At 48.6% G+C, this 19,661-nt stretch overlaps 1 protein-coding gene across 3 annotated transcripts in view; it reads left to right on the top strand.

Moving 5' to 3' along the window:
• PHACTR3 (phosphatase and actin regulator 3) overlaps positions 1–19,661 on the top strand; it is a 165,085-nt gene that overhangs the window by 126,255 nt on the left and 19,169 nt on the right. For all 3 annotated transcript variants that reach the window (XM_066387334.1, XM_066387333.1, XM_066387332.1), the window contains one exon: positions 8,386–8,539. In XM_066387334.1, coding sequence (XP_066243431.1) covers positions 8,386–8,539 — 154 coding nt within the window. The remainder of the gene's footprint in view (positions 1–8,385; positions 8,540–19,661) is intronic.

Raw genomic sequence — 19,661 nt, 5'->3', positions numbered from 1 at the left:
AACGTTTCATATGAGCTTGAGAAGAATGTGTAATCCTGTTGTTGGGTGATAGTCTATACTTGCCAATTATACCCAGTTGGCTGATGGTGTTCAGTTCAGCTGTGGCCTTTCTGATTTTCTGCCTGCCGATCTGTCCACTTCTGATAGAGGAGTGTTGAAGTCTCCAACTATAATAATAGATTCGTCCATTTTTCTTTGCATTTCTATCTGTTTTTGCCTCATACAGTTTGACATTTGATTGTTAGGCATATGTACATTAAGGATTATGTCTTCTTGGAGAATTGACCCATTTACAATTATGTCATGTCCTTCTTTGTCCCTGGTAACTTCTTTCTTTGAAGTGTGCTCTGTCTGCAATTAATATAGCTCCTCCTGCTTTCTTTTTAATTAGTAATAGCATGGTACATTTTTCTCCATTCATTTACTCATAATCTATAAGTGTCTTTATACTTAAAGAGGGTTTCTTATAGAAACATAGCATTGTTCTTTGATCCACTCTGAGGATCTCTGCCTTTTAACTGGTATTTAGACCATGGGTGTTCAAAGTGATGATTGATTGTGGAATTAATCTCTGCCATATTTGTTACTTTTTTTTTTATTATTACCCTTGTTCCTCTGCTCTTTTTCTACATTTTGTGGTTTTAATTGAGCATTTTACATGATTCTATTTTATTTTCTTTCTGAGCATATCAGTTATAATTTTCTTTAAACTGCTCTAGCGGCTGGCCTGGAGTTGATAATACATGTGTACATCCAGGTTCACTTTAAATAGCACTGTGCCACTTCACAGGTAGTATGAGTACCTTACGTTAACAAAGTAATCCTAATTCCTTTCTCACCTGTCATCATCATGGGATATGGTAACTGACTGCTTGAAGTTGAAGCTCTGCGGTTAAGATTACCCAGAAACCTGGCCATTTTTCCAATGGGCACTAGGTGGCACTGTCAGCAGGCACTGGGATACAGGATGCTGTAGATTACATTGGGTCCCCCTGGTTAATCCAGGAGAATCTCCCCATTTTAAGGTCTTTAGTCACATCTGCAAAGTCCCTTTGTCATGTAAGGTAACATAGTCCTAGGTTCTGGGATCAAGACAGGGACACCTTTGTTTTTCTGCTGACCTCAGTGGCACACAGAGCCCCCTGACAAGGAGTTGCTGAGGAGGAGAGAAGGGTCCCAAGCCTCACTCATGGGGGGGGGGCCCTAGCCAGGCATCCCTTGCGAGCTTAGAGAGGCAGTGCTCAGGTTCCACTTGACCTGCGGAATCAGGGCCGCATTGTGCTGGGACCCTGGGTGCTCTGTGTCTCAGACAAGGGGCTGCAGGTCTGAAAGCCATCCTTTCCTTTGGCTGGGGTGGCAGGGTGGCCGTTCCTACCTCCCGTCCTCTCAGAAGGGACCAGTTTTAGATGGACTTGCTTTATTCCTGTCTCAGATGCTTAGTCCTTCAGGTCAGGCTCTATGGCTCACTTCTACGTCACTCTCAGCAGAGTGCTGGCACGTGATGGGTCCTCAGTGATGGGTTGAGGTGGTGTGACCCGGACTGGGTTCCATCATCCCATTTCCCAGATGACAGAACTGAGGCCCAAAAGATTGTCTGTTTTGGGCCCCGCGGCCAGTCCATGATGGGTCTGGGCGGGAACCCAGGGCCCGGGCACAGGCTACGATTCCCACACCCCTTTCCTGCCTGTGCACAGCTGGTGGACAGAGCAGAGCACCTTCCCTTGGTGACAGGCAGCCTTGTTTCCAGACCCCAGAGAACTCTGGGGATATAGAGTTACAGGGACCCACAGAATTATTCGCTAAAATTGCAGTACTGGTTCACATTTGAAATCCACACCGAAATCCTGGAGAAGCTCGTCCCCATGGAGCACGTTTGAAACTCCGTACAAAGTACTAGCCTGACATCCTTTCTGTAAATAAGACTGATGAGTGTGCTGAGGTTGAGATCATTTCCGAAGTCAGGTGACCCATGACAGGGTTTCCTGGAATCGATGGAATGTGGGGACGATGACTGGAGAGGACTGTGACCTCGCTTTTCAGGGTCCATGTCAGGGTGGCACCCTCTGCTCACTGAGCTCCGAGCTCACACTCTCCTGGCTGCCACAGCCTGGCTCTCTCCCTACCCTCCCCACCTCTGCACAGGGTCCCCGTTCCTGACCTGCCCTCCTGGGGGTGTGACCTCCACTCCCAGCCTCTTCCCTCCCCAGCCCCGTGTTCTTCCTCTAGGTTCCTCCTTACACGCTGTCCTCAACGTGTAAGTGGATGGTTCCAGATCTGTATCCCTGGCTCCAGGCTCCCCTCTAATGTGAAAGCCCTGTGTGCTGTCCCTCCTCACTGCCGGAGTCCCTGAGGCTCAACAGTCCCCTAATGAGAACGAAAGCCGGCACTATCCCCTTGCCCAGAAAACCTGCTCAACCTCCCAGGTCCCTGGTCCAATTAGTGTTCTCTCCATGGTGCCAGACACTCAAGCCTCAGCAGTCCCCTCCTTTCTTCCCCATCTTCCCACTCTGTCCCCATCACACACTCGTTAATCATTCAGGAAATATCAGTCGCACACCATGAGTCTGGTGGTAGCGTCTAGAACAGTGTCACTTGTTTCTAGAAGGGGTCAGCCACCACTGCTTCTGGTAGCTGCCCTCTTGCCGAAATCACCCACAGAACTGGGCGTAGGAGGCCACTGTTTGGGGTCATCGAACAAGATATGCAGGACTTCTCTGGACAGAGGGGAGACACACAGGGTGAGCCCCACCGTGGCCTGTTCTCTCCACCTGGGACATCTTGTTGGGAGTGCCGGGCAGTGGCCTTGCTGAGATGAAGTGGAGATTGCAGTCTGGGCCACTGAAGCAGCTGGGATTCGTAGGACAGGGTGCTGGGCAAGAGGGGACCGGGAAGCAGGGGCCCCGCGAGTGTGCGTGGAGATTCTGTCGGCCAGGGCTGGGATGTGCTGTGGAGGTGGAATTCCCTCCAAGACTGAGCACCTGTGGAAATGAGAGATGAATGATGATCCCGGAGGTCGGGGATGCTGTGGGCAGGGATCCAGTCCAGACACGAGTACACAGTCTCTTAAAACCTGAGAAAAACCAAGCCTGAGGAGGAAGGGTGCGTCTTGGAATAAGGATCATGTTCAAAACCACAGTAGACTCGACCCTGATGAATGAACAGAAGGAGGATCTTGGCAAAGAAACAGACTCTCAGAACCCAGTGCAAATTCTAGAATTAAAAAGTATAATCTCTGAAATGAGACTTTCACAGCAGACTGAAGATGGCCCTACAGTGATACTGTTTGTGCCAAGGCAGGCTCCCAGACAGTCCTCACCACGGGCGCCTGGGCCAGGACAAGGCAGCGGGTCTGCTGCCCTCCCCTCCCCTGGCATCCGTCCCGCCTCCGCCTCCTCCCACTCAGTGTCGGAGCCTCACACATGAACCCATGCGGCCAAGCCCGCCAGGCCCCAGGGTTGCTGTTTTTGGGTGGGAAGCTGCTGCCTTAGCAACATGGGGATACGCAGACATCACAGCGAAGACTTGGTGCATCTCTGTAATTATCCTTAGGATAAATTCCAAAGTGGGACTAATTGAGAAAAAGATAGCTCATGGTGAGTTTATTTTTAACTCCAGAGCCTCTCAGCCTCATGTTCTCATTTACACAGGACCCTTTTACATTTCCTCCTCCTTCCCAGGAGGGCTCCCAGGACAGGTCTGAAAGCAACAGCTAGCCAAGGACGAGGGGGTGTGGGGGTGGAGCAGGGCCAGGAGTGCCTGTTGAGACCTAAAATAGCTTTGCCTGGGGTGTTCTCCCCTTTCCAGGGTGGAGCTGATGGGAATATTCATACATGTACAGGGAAATAGAGTGTGGGCATTTCCTGCAGCTGTGGTTGAAGACCAAAATCCACTCACAGCGGGCTGTGGGTCCATTCACAGTGGGCTAGACCCACACTCCAGGAGAATATACCACCATTGAAGGGAAGAGCTGGGTCCATTCATTCTGGTTTGGAACCTGAGCCAGACACACAAGTGAGCGAGGCCGTACTGCAGGCCGTTGTGTGCAGTGGGAGCCCACTGCAGAGAACGTAAGAGTCAGGTAGGAGCTATAAGTTGTCAACTGTGTAGAAATAGGTCTGGAAGCAGACTCGGCAAAATGTTAGAAGTGGTTTCTTCTGGAGGTGAGATGTGGGTGGAGAATCGTCTTCTCTTACTTCAGCTGTTAGCCTTAAGTTGTTTGCAATGAGTATGTGTAATTTTCATAGCTGAGAGAACACAGCTCTCTGAGCCGGATGTCAGCTGTGACCTGAGACACCTCACGTCTCCATGAACTTCACTGTCCCTCTCATCAATTCACCGGTGAGAGCTTGGTGGCCCCTTTTGGCTCCAACACTCAGGGCCAGGACCCCAGAGGTCTAAGGGTAGTCCGTGGAAGTAATCATAGGGTTTTTCTCCTTTTAAGTTTCATTTGGTGAATGACATTGGTTGCTTTTCAAGTGATGGACCGCCTTGCATCCCAGTTCCTCCTGGTAGATTAGCACTTCTAGAAACTGTCGAATTGAATTTACTGAAATTTTGTTTAGAAGTTTACATCACTGTTCCTGGGGGCTATTAGTCTTTAGTTGTTTTTCAATATCTTTTCTGGTTTTGACATCACAGTAAATTCTAGCATGATGGCATGAGTTTTAAGTATCCCCTTCATTTCAATTTTCTAAAATAATGTGTATAAAGTAGATATTATTTTATTGTTCAACATGTTTTATAGAATTTATCAGTGCATCTACCTGGCCCTGTAGAGTGGTGGTGGTGGTGGTGTTTTGTTGTTGTTTTTGGTATGTAGAGGAAGGTTTTTAACTGAAATCATATTATTTAATAGATACAGGTCTGTTGTGGTTATATGTTTCTTCTTGAGTGAGCTTTGACAGTTTGTAGGGAATCAGATAGAGCTATCACCCCTTTAGTTCTTGACATTGGTAAGTGGTCTCTCATTCTCTCTCCCTCCCCGGAAAGTCTGGCTAGAATTTGATCAATTTCCTTGCTCTTCTCAAAGACCCAGCTTTTGGTTTCAAATATTTTCATTGGTTTCTGTTCTCATCTTTATTATTTCTTTTTTCTACTTTCTTGGTTTTAATTTGCCCTTTCTCTAGTTTGTTCATGGGGGAATCTGAGGGCACTGAGTTGAGACTTTTATTAATTTTAATAGAGGCATTTAATGCTGCAAATGTCCCCCAAACACCCTATTGGTAGGTTGTATTTTTATTTACTTCAAAATGCTAATTTCCCTTTTAATTCCTTCTTGGAACTATGGGTTATTCAGAAGTTTTTTATTTAGTTTCCAAAGAGTTTGGTATTTTTCTAGAGACCTTTTTATTTCCAACTTAATTCCACTCTGAGCAGAGAGCATACTTAGTATGATTTGAGTACTTCTAAATTTATTAACACTTGTATGGCCTAGAATATGGTTTATCTTGGTAAATGTCGCAAGTGCACTTAAAAGCGTATGTTGTTCAGTTTGGAGTAGCATGTTTTTATAAACATTAATCAAATCAAATTGCTTGAGAATGGTGTTCACATCTTCCCTGTCCTCACGCATTCTATCTGCTTGTTCTGGTCATTACTTAGAGGTTTTGAAATTTCCCACTCTAACTAGATTTACTAGTTCTTCTCTCAGTGGCAACAATTTTTACTTTATGTATTTGAACCTCTCCATAAGATCATAAACATTTAGGATTGTTCTGTCCTCCTGAAGTTGTCCCCGTATCCTTATGAGACCCCTCTTTGTTCCTGGTAAGGCTCTTGGCTCTGAAATCTACCCTGTCTGAGAGTAATAGACCACTCAGCTTTTTTTTTTTTAACTAGTCTCAGAATGAGATCTTTTCCCCCATGTACTTTTAATCTATTTGTGTCCTTTTGCTTAAAGTTCTTGGTTTTTAAACAATTATTTAACATAAGAAAACTGTTTAGGATTTTTAAAATACCAGAAACTAAAAAAGTTAAATCATCCATTTCTGGTATTACTCTGCTGATTTATAGTAAGATTATATATTCTTACAAAATTACACATGACTGTAGTTCTTATGTATAAACAAACATACTTTTCTACACGTTGCTTTTCGCAGGAACACTGTGACTGTCCTTTTGTCCCTCGGGAGCACATGCCACCACCGTCTTCACAGGTTCACAGTGTGCAGACGGTACAGGTGCCTGTCATGAACAAGCCCCTTTTGTTGGATATCTAGGTGGTTTCATTTCTTTCTTTCATCAATGAAGCTGGAGGGCTGGCCTGTGCATGTATTTTATGTGCTTATCCCAATTGTTTTGGGCAACAGACTCCTGAAAGTGGGATTTCTGGATCAAAAGATCAGAAAACAAGCGTGTTTGGGAAGCTTCAGGAGGGAGGATTGTTCACCCCCACGGTCTGGATGGAGGGGTGTCCTGGCTTGTGTCTCAGCTTCCCACCTGCCCGGCGTGCTTGTCCTGGTGAATTGCGTCAGTTGGGTAGATGCACCACTCAAATTCATGAAAAGCTCTCGTTGTAAGATATTTTGAAATTTCCTTTTCTGACTTTTATGTAGCAGAACTCAGTAACCTCCTGATGCCTTGGGGAAGACCTGACAGGTGTTCATTGTGGTCCTACTGTGTGCCCGGTTGTGCTCATGGAGACTGGATGACAAGTGGCGGGGGGAAGACTTGCCCCACACATGGATTTTACAGGGACTGAGTTCTCAGTTACCTCTAGGAATCTCTGGTGAAAGGCTCTTTTGGTTAAGGTCAAATATGATTAAAGTTTGTAATGACAAGCCTGAGATATTGGCAATAAATTTAGGGACTCTATCAAAAGCTAAAAGATTAAACCACAGTCCGTATAGTCTTTTTGTTTTGTTTAACATGGTATAGTTTTCTGAAAAAGGCAATCTCTTCCTGCCATGTATTAGATCCTTGACATTCACGAAGGATTGGTCCCGAGAACATTACTATAACTTTCAGTCTCCCCAAAACATGCAGTCCAGAACAACTGAAAAATGCATGTGACTCCTTTAGGCTCTCTGATTCCATAAATACAGGATTCCAGTTCTTTATAATGCTACTAAAGCAAATTCAGGCTGGAGCCCATGCTGAAGTGGTTTCTGGAGTCATTGTTTTTCTCATTTCTCTGTAAAACACACAAATGAATTAGTATTAGAAATTCACACCTGAGCTGAGTCCAACTTTCTGTCTTACTTTGTCCCAAACTTCTATTAAACTATCATGTTATTAGGCTTATTTCTTTCTTTGTATTTTCATCTCAAACTTGAGGAGTTGACTTTTGGGGGGGAGCCATTTTTCTTAGTTTGCCTCCATCTGTAAGAGTAACTGTGTGGGCTAATGATTTGAGCCACGGGACTTAAATCTCTGCCTCTAGTAAAACTGCAGAGTCACACCCTACAAACCTGCAGTCTCTGTCATACTTTGGCACTCCTTGCTGGTAGTCAATATCTGCGAGGGGTAGGTTGGACTCTGCTACCCAGAAAACTCAATCAACTGAACACCCCATTTCAAAGAGTGCTAATGAATGACCCTTCTCTGACTGTGAATGCAGCCAAACCCCAATTCTGCTCTATGTAAGGGTAGACAGTCTGTTCCCCAAGTTCCTACTTATGCCTGAATTTCAGCCCACTGACCTGGACATGTGCAGAACACAAGGTCAGTCTCAGCTTCATGGACCCCGAGTCAGCCCTCCACTCACCATTTCTTCCTGCAGCAGTAATCATTGGTTACCTCCTTGCCAATACTGCCTTAGGACCTTGGAGAGCAGACACTGGTTGAAGCTCAAGTCCTGTGGAGGAGACAAAATAAATTCGCAAGAAAGAGGCAGATGAGGGAGGAGTTAATGGGGGGGGTGGGGGGGTGATAGTGATGGAAGGCCCTGTCGGACCTGTTTGTGGAGATGGTTCAAGGTTAGCTGCACAGTTCAGCAATAGGCCAGCCCCGGACGGTCCAGGCAGAGGACAGACATGGGCACAGACTGAGGTGAGACGTGCTAGCAACCGAAAGATCCACGTGGCCAGAGGGCAGCAGGCAGTGGGGAGGGGAGGGTTGCCATGGATAAAGTAATGGTAAGTTACAAGTCAAACATGAACACTTTTGAAAGAAAAAGTAGGTGCTATTAATAATCACTGTGGGGCAACTGGTGTCAACCAGCACTGCCCCTGGAGCCCTAGGCTGTGTGTTTGACCCCTGGCTATGATCTCAGGAGCTGGCATCATCCTGGCCCCCTGTGTTGCCCAGCGTTCCCCCCGGAAGTCACCACAAGCTGATGGTGCCGCCCTCGCTCTATCCACATCCGTTCCTCCAACAAGTGGGTGGCTGCAGTGACAAGCCAGCCCTCACTCACACCTGTCTTTGCTGCCCTCCTGGCTCTCCTAGGGACACTGCCAAGGAAATGCAAGAAGGAGCTGTTGGCGGTGAGACTGAGGAACCGGCCCAGCAAGCAGGAACTGGAGGACCGGAATATTTTCCCCAGGAGGACAGACGAAGAGAGGCAGGAAATTCGGCAGCAGATTGAAATGAAGCTCTCCAAGTAAGTAGTGGTTTGAGGACCACACAGAGGCTGGTCCCGTCCTGCCGCTCAAACCCTGTGCAACCTCCACATCCCACCATGCGCCGTCCCCGGGCTCCGAATGGGGCACCCACTGCCACGAACCAGCACAGCTAGTAATTCCAGGTCCTGAGTGGGAACGGTGTGGAATTAAGAAAATAGACTTAAAGAGAAAAAGGATGGGCTCGGGAGGTCTCTTCGCAACGCAAGAGATAGCTTGCAAAAAGCCACCCTCCATCCCTCAACCTGCTTTATTTATAGGGCAAAGTGAGCTATTAACAAATCAAAGAGATCACTAAAGCAAAGTCACATTTCCAAGGCATCCCAAGAATTCTCCCAAGTACAGAAAACCCCACCATACATAACATCTTAACTTCACAAGACAAAGGATAAAAAGGAACTTGCCTCCAGTCTTTCAGAGGGACACAGAAGGTAGAACTAGTATAAACAATCCAGTACCATAGCAAACATAAAGGTGTAGAAAAAAAATAGCCTTTAGCAACTTCACAGAACAAGTGAGGTGGGGGTTGGGCAGACTGTCCACTTACTGCCAGTTCCCCACATCTCTGTCCCCTCAAAATTTAAACTTTGCAAAGACCCTGTTGGCTTTCGGTCCCCAACAACCCACAGCAGTTCTCAGCCTGGCTGCTGTGCACTCTTGGGACCTCTGTCATTGGCCTGTGCACTGTCACATGCTTAGCAGCATCCTTGGTCTCTGCAAGTTACATCCCCCTGTGACAACCAAAACTTCCCCTTGACTTCACCACCTGTCCTCCAGTGGAGAACAGTGGTGACTAGAGCCAAGCAAGTGCCCGAGGAGTGAAGGGTGGCAGTTAGGGACTGTGGCAAAGTGGGGAGGATGTACCTTATGGGGGAGGGGGAAGTGTCCCTATTCACTGTCACCTGATCATTTTCCTGCAAGACTATGCATCCCGTGTTGCCAAATCTTCTAAGTGTTTCAAGAAAAGGCAGAGTTCTGTGTATTTGGGGGGGGGGGGGTAGTCTGTGTGCCAAACCAAGCCTGTTGCTGTTGGGCAGTGACCTACACCCAGCAGTGAGCACCCTCTGTGTACAGCCCCCATGGGTGCCCTCAGTGGTCCCCGGGGTCCTCTGGCTGGAGATCCAGGTGCTATGGGGACAGAACTGCATGGCGTGAGCCTTCGTGGCCAAGGTCTGTTGGGATTGTGTGCCCTGATACAGGACACCTACCAATGCGAAGGGCAGTGGTGTGAAAGTGTGATTTCAAGCACTGGGCAGCTCTCTAAGGTGGCTTTCTAAGAACCAGAGCAGAGGTTCACAGCTCCCCACCCCTTGGTTTTCTTATTTATGAAGAGAGTGCAGACTCTTTTATAAAAAAGTCATTGTGAGTTGCAGGGACATCCTTTACGGAAGGTGCTTGGCAGAGCCCAGGCCCTGTGGCAGATGCTCTGTCAGTCACCGTGCTAGCAGCTGGGTCCTCCCAGGTCCCCCTCAGGTCTAAGTTGCGTGAGGCTGCCTGAGGCACAGATCTCTGTCAAGGTTCCTGGTGGTGACCAGCGGTCCTGAAACGGGACAGGGCTCCCCGTGGAGAAGCTTCTTTAAAATACAGATTCAGGAGCCCCACCCAGACCTGCTGTCCCTCTTGGGAGAGGGCATTTTAATGAATTCCCTGACACAGATGGGTTGAGGGAACCTCTCTGCACTGGGCCTTCTTAGCCTCATGGGAGTGAGGTTGTCAGACCCCTTAAGCATTTGACATTTGCTGCCTGGTCATCAGCAAAGACGCTGTGGCAGTCACTGGAGGTAACAGCCATGGGGTTGGACACCCCTCCATTAGCTCATGCATTCCTGGATAGCAGGGCTGATGGCCACCCTGGTGCTGGGTACAGACAAGATGCTTGAAAAACACTCGTGGGAGGGAGGGAAACGTGGGTGGGCCAATCCCTGAGAGGGGACCTGATGGTCACAGGAGAAGCAGAGACCTGAGCACAGGACACACACACCAGGGCAGGGAGAAGGGGCCCATGTAGGACAGGGACACCTGAGATAGAGGTCAGCCCCCGCCACAGGCGTGCTCTTTCAGAGGCCCTTGAAGAGAACCATCCTGATCAGCATTTCCTAAAGAGATGACAGGTATTAGGTGGTCAATAAGTCTGAGAACTGCTTTCACAAGTGGTTTCTTTGCCACTGGACTTGTCAGAGCCTTTAATGCAGTAATGCCCATTGTATTCTGCAGGAGGGGACAAAGGGTCTTCCTGAGTATCTCAGGGACATCTCCAGGCCACCCTGGGGACCCCCCACCTGTTGATGCTTAGATATTTTCCTCTGAGTTTTTGCTTTTACATCAGCAGTAAAGTAGAGCATTTCTCTGCTGTCGTCCTCATGTGAGCGTTTTTCCAGGGTCCCTCCTGGTGGGAATGGTGTCACAGAGCATGCACAGTACTTACTAGGCGTTGCCAGATTGCTCTTCAAAGTTGCTCTTTCGGTTTACATTTCTGCCCTACGTCTTTAAAGCTCCTGCCCCACAAGCCCGTCATGGACACTCACCTGTCCCAGTGTGTTGTGACCAGGCTCACAGATGCCCATGCAATCATGGGACGTTCTGTCGGTGTGTTGTTTCTCATTTCTAGAGAGATCGAACAAGTTCTTTTCAGTGTTTACCAGCTCTTTGGTTTCTTCCTTTTTTCATGTACTTTACCTGCATCATAATGATTTAAGGAGTTGACTTTGGAAATAGTCGCTTCCAGTCCTTGCCCAGTTTTGTAAGCTGTACCATCCTCTCTGCAAGACTTGTATTTTCATCTTGTTCACATTTTTTTTGGATATGCAGCATTTGTCTTTTTTTTTTTTTTTTTTTTTTGTATTTTTCTTAATTTGGAAACGGGGAGGCAGTCAGACAGACTCCCACATGCGCCCGACCGGGATCCACCCGGCATGCCCACCAGGGGGCGATGCTCTGCCCATCTGGGGCATCGCCCTGTTGTGACCAGAGCCATTCTAGTGCCTGAGGCAGAGGCCATGGAGCCATCCTCAGTGCCTGGGCCAACTTTGCTCCAGTGAAGCCTTGGCTGCGGGAGGGGAAGAGAGAGACAGAGAGGAAGGAGAGGGGGAGGGTGGAGAAGCAGATGGATGCTTCTCCTGTGTGCCCTGGCCGGGAATCGAACCTGGGACTCCTGCACGCCAGGCTGACGCTCTACCACTGAGCCAACCGGCCAGGGCCCAGCATTTGTCATTTTTAAGGTCCTACGATACCAATCATATGTGTTAGGCATCAGCAGACTCTTGCTGTGAGGGGCTGGGTTGTGACTTGTGGCTTTGTGGACCCGGGTCTCCTGTAACTACGCAACCATGCTCTTGTAGCCCTAACACAGCCCTGGATGGTATGGGATGAGTGGGCAGCCTGTAATGAATGTAAGCAATAACTGCCAATAAGACTTTATTTTCAAACTGCCGATGTGACTAAGTTTGCGGACCTTTGTCCTCGTGTGTGGCTCGTATTATCTTTGCTGTGTTGCAAAAATTCTTCCCTCTCTAGAGGTGAAAGAAAGACTCTCTCATGGTCTTATTTTTGCAACTGCCTTCCAACGATACCAATGGGTAATGGTTTTCTTTTTGATAAAGAAACCAAATTCTCCTTGAAAGTAGAGTATTAAGTGGGTTCATTTAAATAAAAACTAAATACTCAATGATAGTATCTGTGGTTCAAAAATAGAACAGAGTTCAGGCGGGGTACGTGGTGTGGAGAAGCTCGGGACCAGCCTGCTTGTGCAGAGGGGTGGGGAGTTATGCGGAGGGCCTCAGTTTCCTCCCTTACCCACTGAAGCTGGGACTAATTTTATACCTGGGGCTAGAATGTAGTAGCAGCTCCTTGGACCTTTGTCATCATGTTTAAAAATGGGAATGCAGCCCCCAGATTAGATGCAGAGCATCTGTTAACAAATTGTGTCTGGGAAGTCAGAGGCGGCCCTCCTGCCCCCAGTTTGCTTTCCCTACAGAAATAGTTTAATTGGATCCCTTTGTCTTTGTTTATACTCCTTTTGGAAATTCTTCTGCCATCACTTGCTAAATAATTCAGCCTCTTGTTTCCATGGCAACAAGCCATTTCCCCCCCATATCCTGAAGGGCAGTTGGTGTTCTTGTTTTGTTATTTCCAGACCCTTACAATTTGATCTTTTGGGCACTCCGATGGAAGTGATCAGCGTGTTCCCTGTCCACCTGCCCCCAGTGGCACCCTCTGTGCTGGACCAGGGGACCTGAGTAGATTCAGAGGAGTAAAGCTCTGTGCCCATTCCCGTCCCCTTCTGTGAGGGGCCCAGCTCACCTTTAGCACCTGCGTAAATGGACCGGCACATAGGGACCCACGGCTCATACAGTAGAGGCGTGTTCTGGACATTTCTGCACACAGGCAGAGTTATCACCCCATCCTGGGGGCACGCACACACCCTCGAGGGCAGCCTGCAGCAAGTGTGCCCAACAGAATTTCTAAGTGTCAACCCCGTGCAGTATGTGTCGCTTACTTTCCTTCATTTAACTTCATTCTTACAGGAGCCCAGTAAAGCAGGTGTTATCATCCCCTCCACTTTACAGAGGAGAAAACTAAGTCTTTTTTTTATTTTTTAATTTTTTAAATTACAGTTGACATCACTACTGTATCCGTTTCAGATGGACAGCATAGTGGTTAGACATTTATATACCTCACCAGGTAAGGTAAGTATAGTACTCACCTGGCCCCGTACATAGTTAGTACAATATTATTGACAGTGTCCCCTAGACTGTGTTTTACATCCCGGCAACTGTTCCGTAGCACTGATCTGTCCTTCTCCACCCCGTCATCACTTTCATCACTTTCACACAGCCTGCACTCCCCTCCTGTCGGGCAAGCTTCAGTCTGTTCTCTGTATCTGAGTCTGTTTCTGTTTTGTTTTGTTCTTTTAGAGTCTACATGTAAGTGAATCACACAGTATTTGTTTTTCTCAGTCTTTGACTTATTTTACTTAATACTCTCTAGGTCCATCGATGTTGTTGCTAAAAAGAATTTCATTCTTTTTTGTTAATGAGAGAAACCTGCCTAGGGTCACACAGCCAGGAGGAGGCTGGGTGCAGCCCTTGGGACACCACGCCCTGTCCTCAGGTGCAGCGTTCGGGAGGGGACAGCCTTGCCTTGCCTCATGACCTTAGACTCAGCTTTGCGTTTTCTTTTACTGATTTGGCTTCCTGGGGGGGGGGGGGGGTCATTCAGACCTGCAGCCAGCACATTGGGCCTCTGGGTGCAAAGTGCTTCATGCCTGTGTTAGGGTGGGTGGCAGGAAATGATGTGACTGTCCCCCAACATGGAGCAGAGGACCCAGTGAAAACACCCAGAAAGAGATTCATGGCCGAGCATGGGCTTCGGGGAAACGTGAGTAGGCGGGTTCCCACCCCAGCTGTGAGTTTGCGCAAACACCACCATCTTCAGCACTCCCTCCTGGGTGTAATAATGGTGACTGTTGATGGCACCTTCCTCCCTGGGGCCCTTTGGAAGGTTCCAGGTCAGTCCCTGTAAAAATACATGAAAGCGTGTTCCTGGCAGGAGGTACTCAAGCGATAGAGCTGCTGCTGTTCTGGTCCTGGTGGGGCCACTCCTGGGCTAGTTGTCGCCTATGGAGGGGGGAGGCCAGGCTGCAGGCCTCAGTGAGGATGAAGGGAGCTCGCTGTGGGAACAGTTCCTGGGCGGCCATGGAAGCCGGCAGGCAGCAGGGTTGGTAGTGTTCTTGTGTTGTTGATGACTGTTGTTATTCGTAGCTGGTGTGTAATTTGCCCGGAGACAGAAGAGCCTGGCAGGCAGTGTCTGAGTGATGCTCAAACCTTCTATTAACTCCCCTGGGGGGTCCTTCTCCTGGGACCCGATCACGATCTCGTTGTAAAGAGCTGATAAGTGCTTGGAAACATCCTTCAGAAGCAGGCACTCGGAGTGTCAACACGGGTGTTAAGTGACCCTCAAGCTCATCCTTATGGACGCTCTGTTCTGAATCTGGAACAGGCTGCTACCAGCAGGCCATCCTGAAAATATGAGTCCCGGGGGAAACAGTGTCGTGAGATGCTGATCCCACCCCTGAACCCCCACAGTCACCTGGAATCACCTGGAATCTGCAGAATTTGGAGGAGAGGAGGCTTGCCCTTCCTTCTTTTTTTTTTTTTTTAACAGGGACAGAGAGAGAGACAGAGAGAGGGATAGACAGGGACAGACAGACAGGAACAGAGAGAGATGAGAAGCATCAATCATCAGTTTTTTGTTGCAACACCTTAGTTGTTCATTGATTGTTTTCTCCTATGTGCCTTGACTGCAGGCCTTCAGCAGATCAAGTGACCCTTTGCTCGAGCCAGCGACCTTGGATCCAAGCTGGTGAGCTTTTTGCTCAAGCCAGATGAGACCATGCTCAAGCTGGCGACCTCAGGGTCTCGAACCTGGGTCCTCGGCATCCCAGTCCGATGCTCTATCCACTGCGCCACTGCCTGGTCAGGCGAGGTTTGCCCTTCTTAAGGGTACGAAGGAGAAGGGCACAGCTTAATAATCATGGAGGGCTAGACCCCAAAGCGTTAGACTTGTTTCTTTCATTCTACTGAACCTTCAAGACCCGGGGTCTCAGTTCTGTGGATAGACACAGAGTTGTGAAAATACAGAAACCGGGTTTTTTTTCCCCCTTGGGCTTACTAAAAAAAAGAGAGAAGAGTGAGACTTTTAATTGCCAGGAAGGAAGCCACTCCTTTGGGAAGTGTGGATGCTTCATTGCTGGGGGTGTGGGATTGCACACTAACGGCCGGCCATTGATAGGTATTTGCTGACTTCCCTCCTCCCAACCTGTGCTGGGTGGGAGCCTGCCTAGTCATCCTGAGTGACTTGAATCCAGTCCCTCAGGCATCACCCAGGACAGGAGACAAAGAAGCATGCCTGTTAATAGTGGTTATTGGTGACAGTTATGAAGTGCCTTCTGTGTACCATCTCCCTGGTAAGTGTTTCATGGATATTATCTTCTTGGAATAGATTCAGTGGTCTTATTTTTCAGATGAGGAAGATGCTCAGAGCAGTGCAGTCACTTGCCCATGATCACACAGCAGGAAACATAGGATAGGTTCCTGGTCATCTGATCCACACCAGTTCCCACATCTGACTATGCTTCCAGATCACCAGAGAGCTTAGTGCAAACACACATTCACATTCCTGGACCCCACTCCAAACCTCCGGAGTAGGAATCTATTTAACAGAGATTTTCTCTCCCGAGTGTCACTGCCCACCATATGCTTCACTGTGTCCCCTTCCTCAGGAACTTGGGAGACTATTCTTTGAGGCCATCGGCTCAAGATAAGCATTGCTTCAGCCTAACGGTGGATGTTAGTATCTCACAATGCACATTTTATAATTGTGTTTCCCTTTTTGCTTTGGCCACCAGGAAGCTCAGAGCTAAGTGTGCAGCTACCATTGGCAACTGTGTTGTATCATTTTCGGTGTGTGTCTGCTTTGGACCTTCTGTTTTATTCTCCTTGCCTCAATTTTCTCACCTTTTTTTTTTTTTATCTTTAGGTGGTACATTTTTTAATATGTGATTTCAAATCCATTTCTAGATTTTATTATAAAAATGTTAGTAAAAATATTTTTTTTATGGTGGCCTTTCTAGTATATGTCAGATTTTCTCACACAATCCAATGCTTCTAGCATAGTCATAGAGTTGGGTATTCATTGCCACAATGTTAGAACATTTTCATTCCCCCCAAAAGAAGCCCCTCATCCCTTAACTGTTTCCCTAATCCCTGGAGCAACGCCTAGGTCATGTGGGCATTTTGCAGTTACCGTCACCGGGATTGAGGGGACACTACACAAACAATATTGAGCATTAGTGTCACCATTGTCATCATCATCAGCTTTGTTTTCACCACCACCATCATCTTCCTCAAGGTCTTCACCATCGTCACCATCTTATATTTGTCAGTGTCTTTATCATCTGCATCTTATTATCTCCTTTGTCTTCACCATCACCTTTGGCAACATCTTCGCCATCATCTGTATCATCATCATTACTCTCTTCATCTTCCTCATCCCCTTCGTCATGGTGGTCATCTTCATGCTCATTAATGTCTAAGATACATAGGTAGGAAGACGTCCAGGGCTTTATCTCTCCATGTTCCGAGGAAGTGAAGGCCAACATCTCGGGCCGGGTGAGGAGCCTCGTGTGGACTCCTGCCTGGACAGGAAGTGGTGGGCAGTGCGGCAGGGCCAGGGTATCGTAGATCCGGCAGGTCTCGCCCGGGGTACCATCCACCAGCAGTGACCTGGTGGGATGGCGAGACATGGCCATCCCTCTGGCCGGGTCTGGCTCTTTGGATTTTGAGTTCCCAGGAACAAAGACAATTTGTGTTTAGCAGTTTTCTCTGCTTTGCCTCTTTTTGTGATGCAGCACCTTGTACTCAACTTGCTTTCTCAGTCTCTGGGAAGTCTGGCTGTGACTGGGGCTTCAGAGTCTCTTCGCTTAGAAACCTCAGGGTACACTGAGGTCAGGTCTGTTCTTTCCAGATAAACCCTCCCAAGCCCTAACTAGATGCCACCAGCCTGCTGCTGCTGTGGTGAGGGGCCTACCCACGATATTACACAGCCCCCAAGGTCGAGAAGAACGCCAAGATTTTTAGGGCACGCTCAAGGATTTATTACAAAAATGCAAAGAGAATGCGTGGGACAGGGCTATGACCAGGCCCTATGGGATGTCGTGGGGAGGGTGCCCTGATCTCCGTCCTGGAGGGAGGGGTGAGGCCAGCCTGGATGTCAAGTGTGGTGTGGACCTTACACATTCTGCTTTCAAAGGTAGCTAAGAAACAGGAAAGAGCACTTCTAAATTGGGGAAAGTTTAACAAGATCTAAGCCTCAGAGAACATAAACCTAAGTCCTGGTCTTTGGGGAAGCACGTGGGGTGTGCGTGGGGGGAGAGCCACGGGTGGGCTCCATGGTGCCGGCAGAGCGGGCTCGGGCTCCCTGGTTTGGTGTCCCTATGGAGTGAGCCCGCCTCCTGTGAGTCATCCCATGGGGGCAGCTGCTCTTCATTTCTTTCCCCTGGTTGCTTGAGAGTCTGTCCAGGAAGGTACAGCATGTTTTATAAGAAAAGGCAGGACAACATCTACCTCTCTTCAGTGTCAATAAACATGACTCCCAAACCCAGGGGAGCAGGTGGTCTGGTGGGTTTGGAGATCGCCTGGCTAAAAACCATGGACTGAATGAGCCCAGACTAGTCACTTGACCTGGGTGTGTACTGCTTTCTCTCAGCTGTTTGCAGGGACTGAAGAATACACCCAGTTCTGCTTGACCTGGATCAGGGCTTATCCTGTGACTAATAGTCATAGCAATACTAATGCAATGATAGTTCCCTAACATTTACTAAACTCATGTTACATGCCCAGGGCTATGCTTTGCCTGCATGCACTCAAGCCTGCTTTGCATGCAGGCAAAGCATAGCCCTGGGCATGTAACATGAGTTTAGTAAATGCTCAGAGAGGTTAGCTAAGATGTACAAAGTCACACAGCTAGTAGATGACGGACTGAAATTGGATGCTGACTGGCTGGCTCATTCTGGATGTTGTACCTGGAACCACCCTACTTCATGGAATAGTTGTAGACAGACCTGGCGTGGTAGTTTCACAGTCCCTGAGGACCCAGCCTCCTTTATCTTCCTGCTCAATTATCCTCCATGGTCCAGTATGGCTGCCAGAGCATCAAACATCACATTGAAGTCCCACAGGTGCATCCATCCCAGCGGAGACAGATCTTACGGAGGTGCTCCCCAGAAGCTCCTCAGCACACCTTTACCTTGGTCACCTCTTCATGTAACCATCTTAGCTGGCAAAGAGGCTGCACTGAACAGAATCAACTCTCTGGTGCTACTTAAGGAGACTGAAGATTGGATATTAGCAGTTTCTGGTACTGTAGGTGTGTAGATTAACTTTGTTGAATAGACAGATCAAAGGAACAAGGAAGGAATAAACAGATGAGTGAGTGGAACACATTCCTTCTGTTGAGTAGCAGCGATTTCCAAAGCAGTCTGATTGGAGGAGTCTACACGAAGCCCATGCAGGCTCAGAATTTTCTAGTGCCTCATTTTCCTGGCTGTCCAGTGCGGGGCCCAGGGCATCTTGTCAGGGAGCTGGGAAGGAGGATGGGGGAGGGGAACTCTGAACGCCTCTAGGGTGACGTGGACAGCTATGCTGTCTCTCCTCAGTGGTAAACCCACCACAACATTTCAGTTCAAGCATAGATACTTCTTCATAACCTCTGTGTGCCACTGTCAATACTGGGTCCTGGGGAAGGAGAAAGGGATTAAAAGGACTTTGGCACTGCCTTCGGGACAAGGGCACCCGGAGGGAGGTCAAGTAAGAGGGTGTGTGACATGAACAGGGTTACACAGCATGTGGCAGGGGACACAGGCAGTACTTCTAGCAGGCCATGGCACCTAGGTGCCGTGGGGTCCTGGGTTCCCTTGGGGTGACCAACCTCCCCTCGCTGGGCTGGCGAGGTCAGATTCCCCCCAGCTCCGATGATATTCTGTGTTCTGCAGGAGTTGTTTGTGTGTAGGTTTCTTTAAAATCGAGGACAGATGGAAGCGGAGTTTGTGTTCCTCTGTGCCTCGGTATCTTGTTGTCCAGGGTTTGCCCGCTTACCCCAGCGTTGCTGGGCCCTTGCCGTGTGCCATAGGAGCTGTGCTAGATGCTCCCCCACCGCCTTTGTCCCCAGACCTGCTGAGGAGAGACAGAGATAGGAGCCGTTAAGAGGCCCAGTGTGGGAGCCTCTTGGCCGAGGGGGAGCGGGGTGGGGAGAGGGGTCCAGGCTTCCTGAGTTGGGGACTAGAGAGAGGAGCACCCTGGGGCTGCCCTCTGTGCCCAGATGCCCAGAAGACCTGCCCAGGCAGATGGGGAAGGGAAGGCCTGGAGGAGGGACTGTCTGAGCAGAAGCTCTGAGGTGGGAAATGCAGTGCCCGAGGAGGGGCGGCCACCAGGTGCCATCGGGGCAGGGAGGCAGGAGGAACAGAAGGCAGGGGCCTGGTGCCCGGCAGGCACTCCAGGTGATGAAATGATCTTAGTGCCAGGGAGCAGGCAGTGGGAAGCATTATGT

Source organism: Saccopteryx leptura, chromosome 5 (genome assembly GCF_036850995.1).
Source record: "Saccopteryx leptura isolate mSacLep1 chromosome 5, mSacLep1_pri_phased_curated, whole genome shotgun sequence".
Lineage (NCBI taxonomy): Eukaryota > Metazoa > Chordata > Mammalia > Chiroptera > Emballonuridae > Saccopteryx > Saccopteryx leptura.
This window is presented reverse-complemented; position numbering and strand designations above follow the sequence as displayed.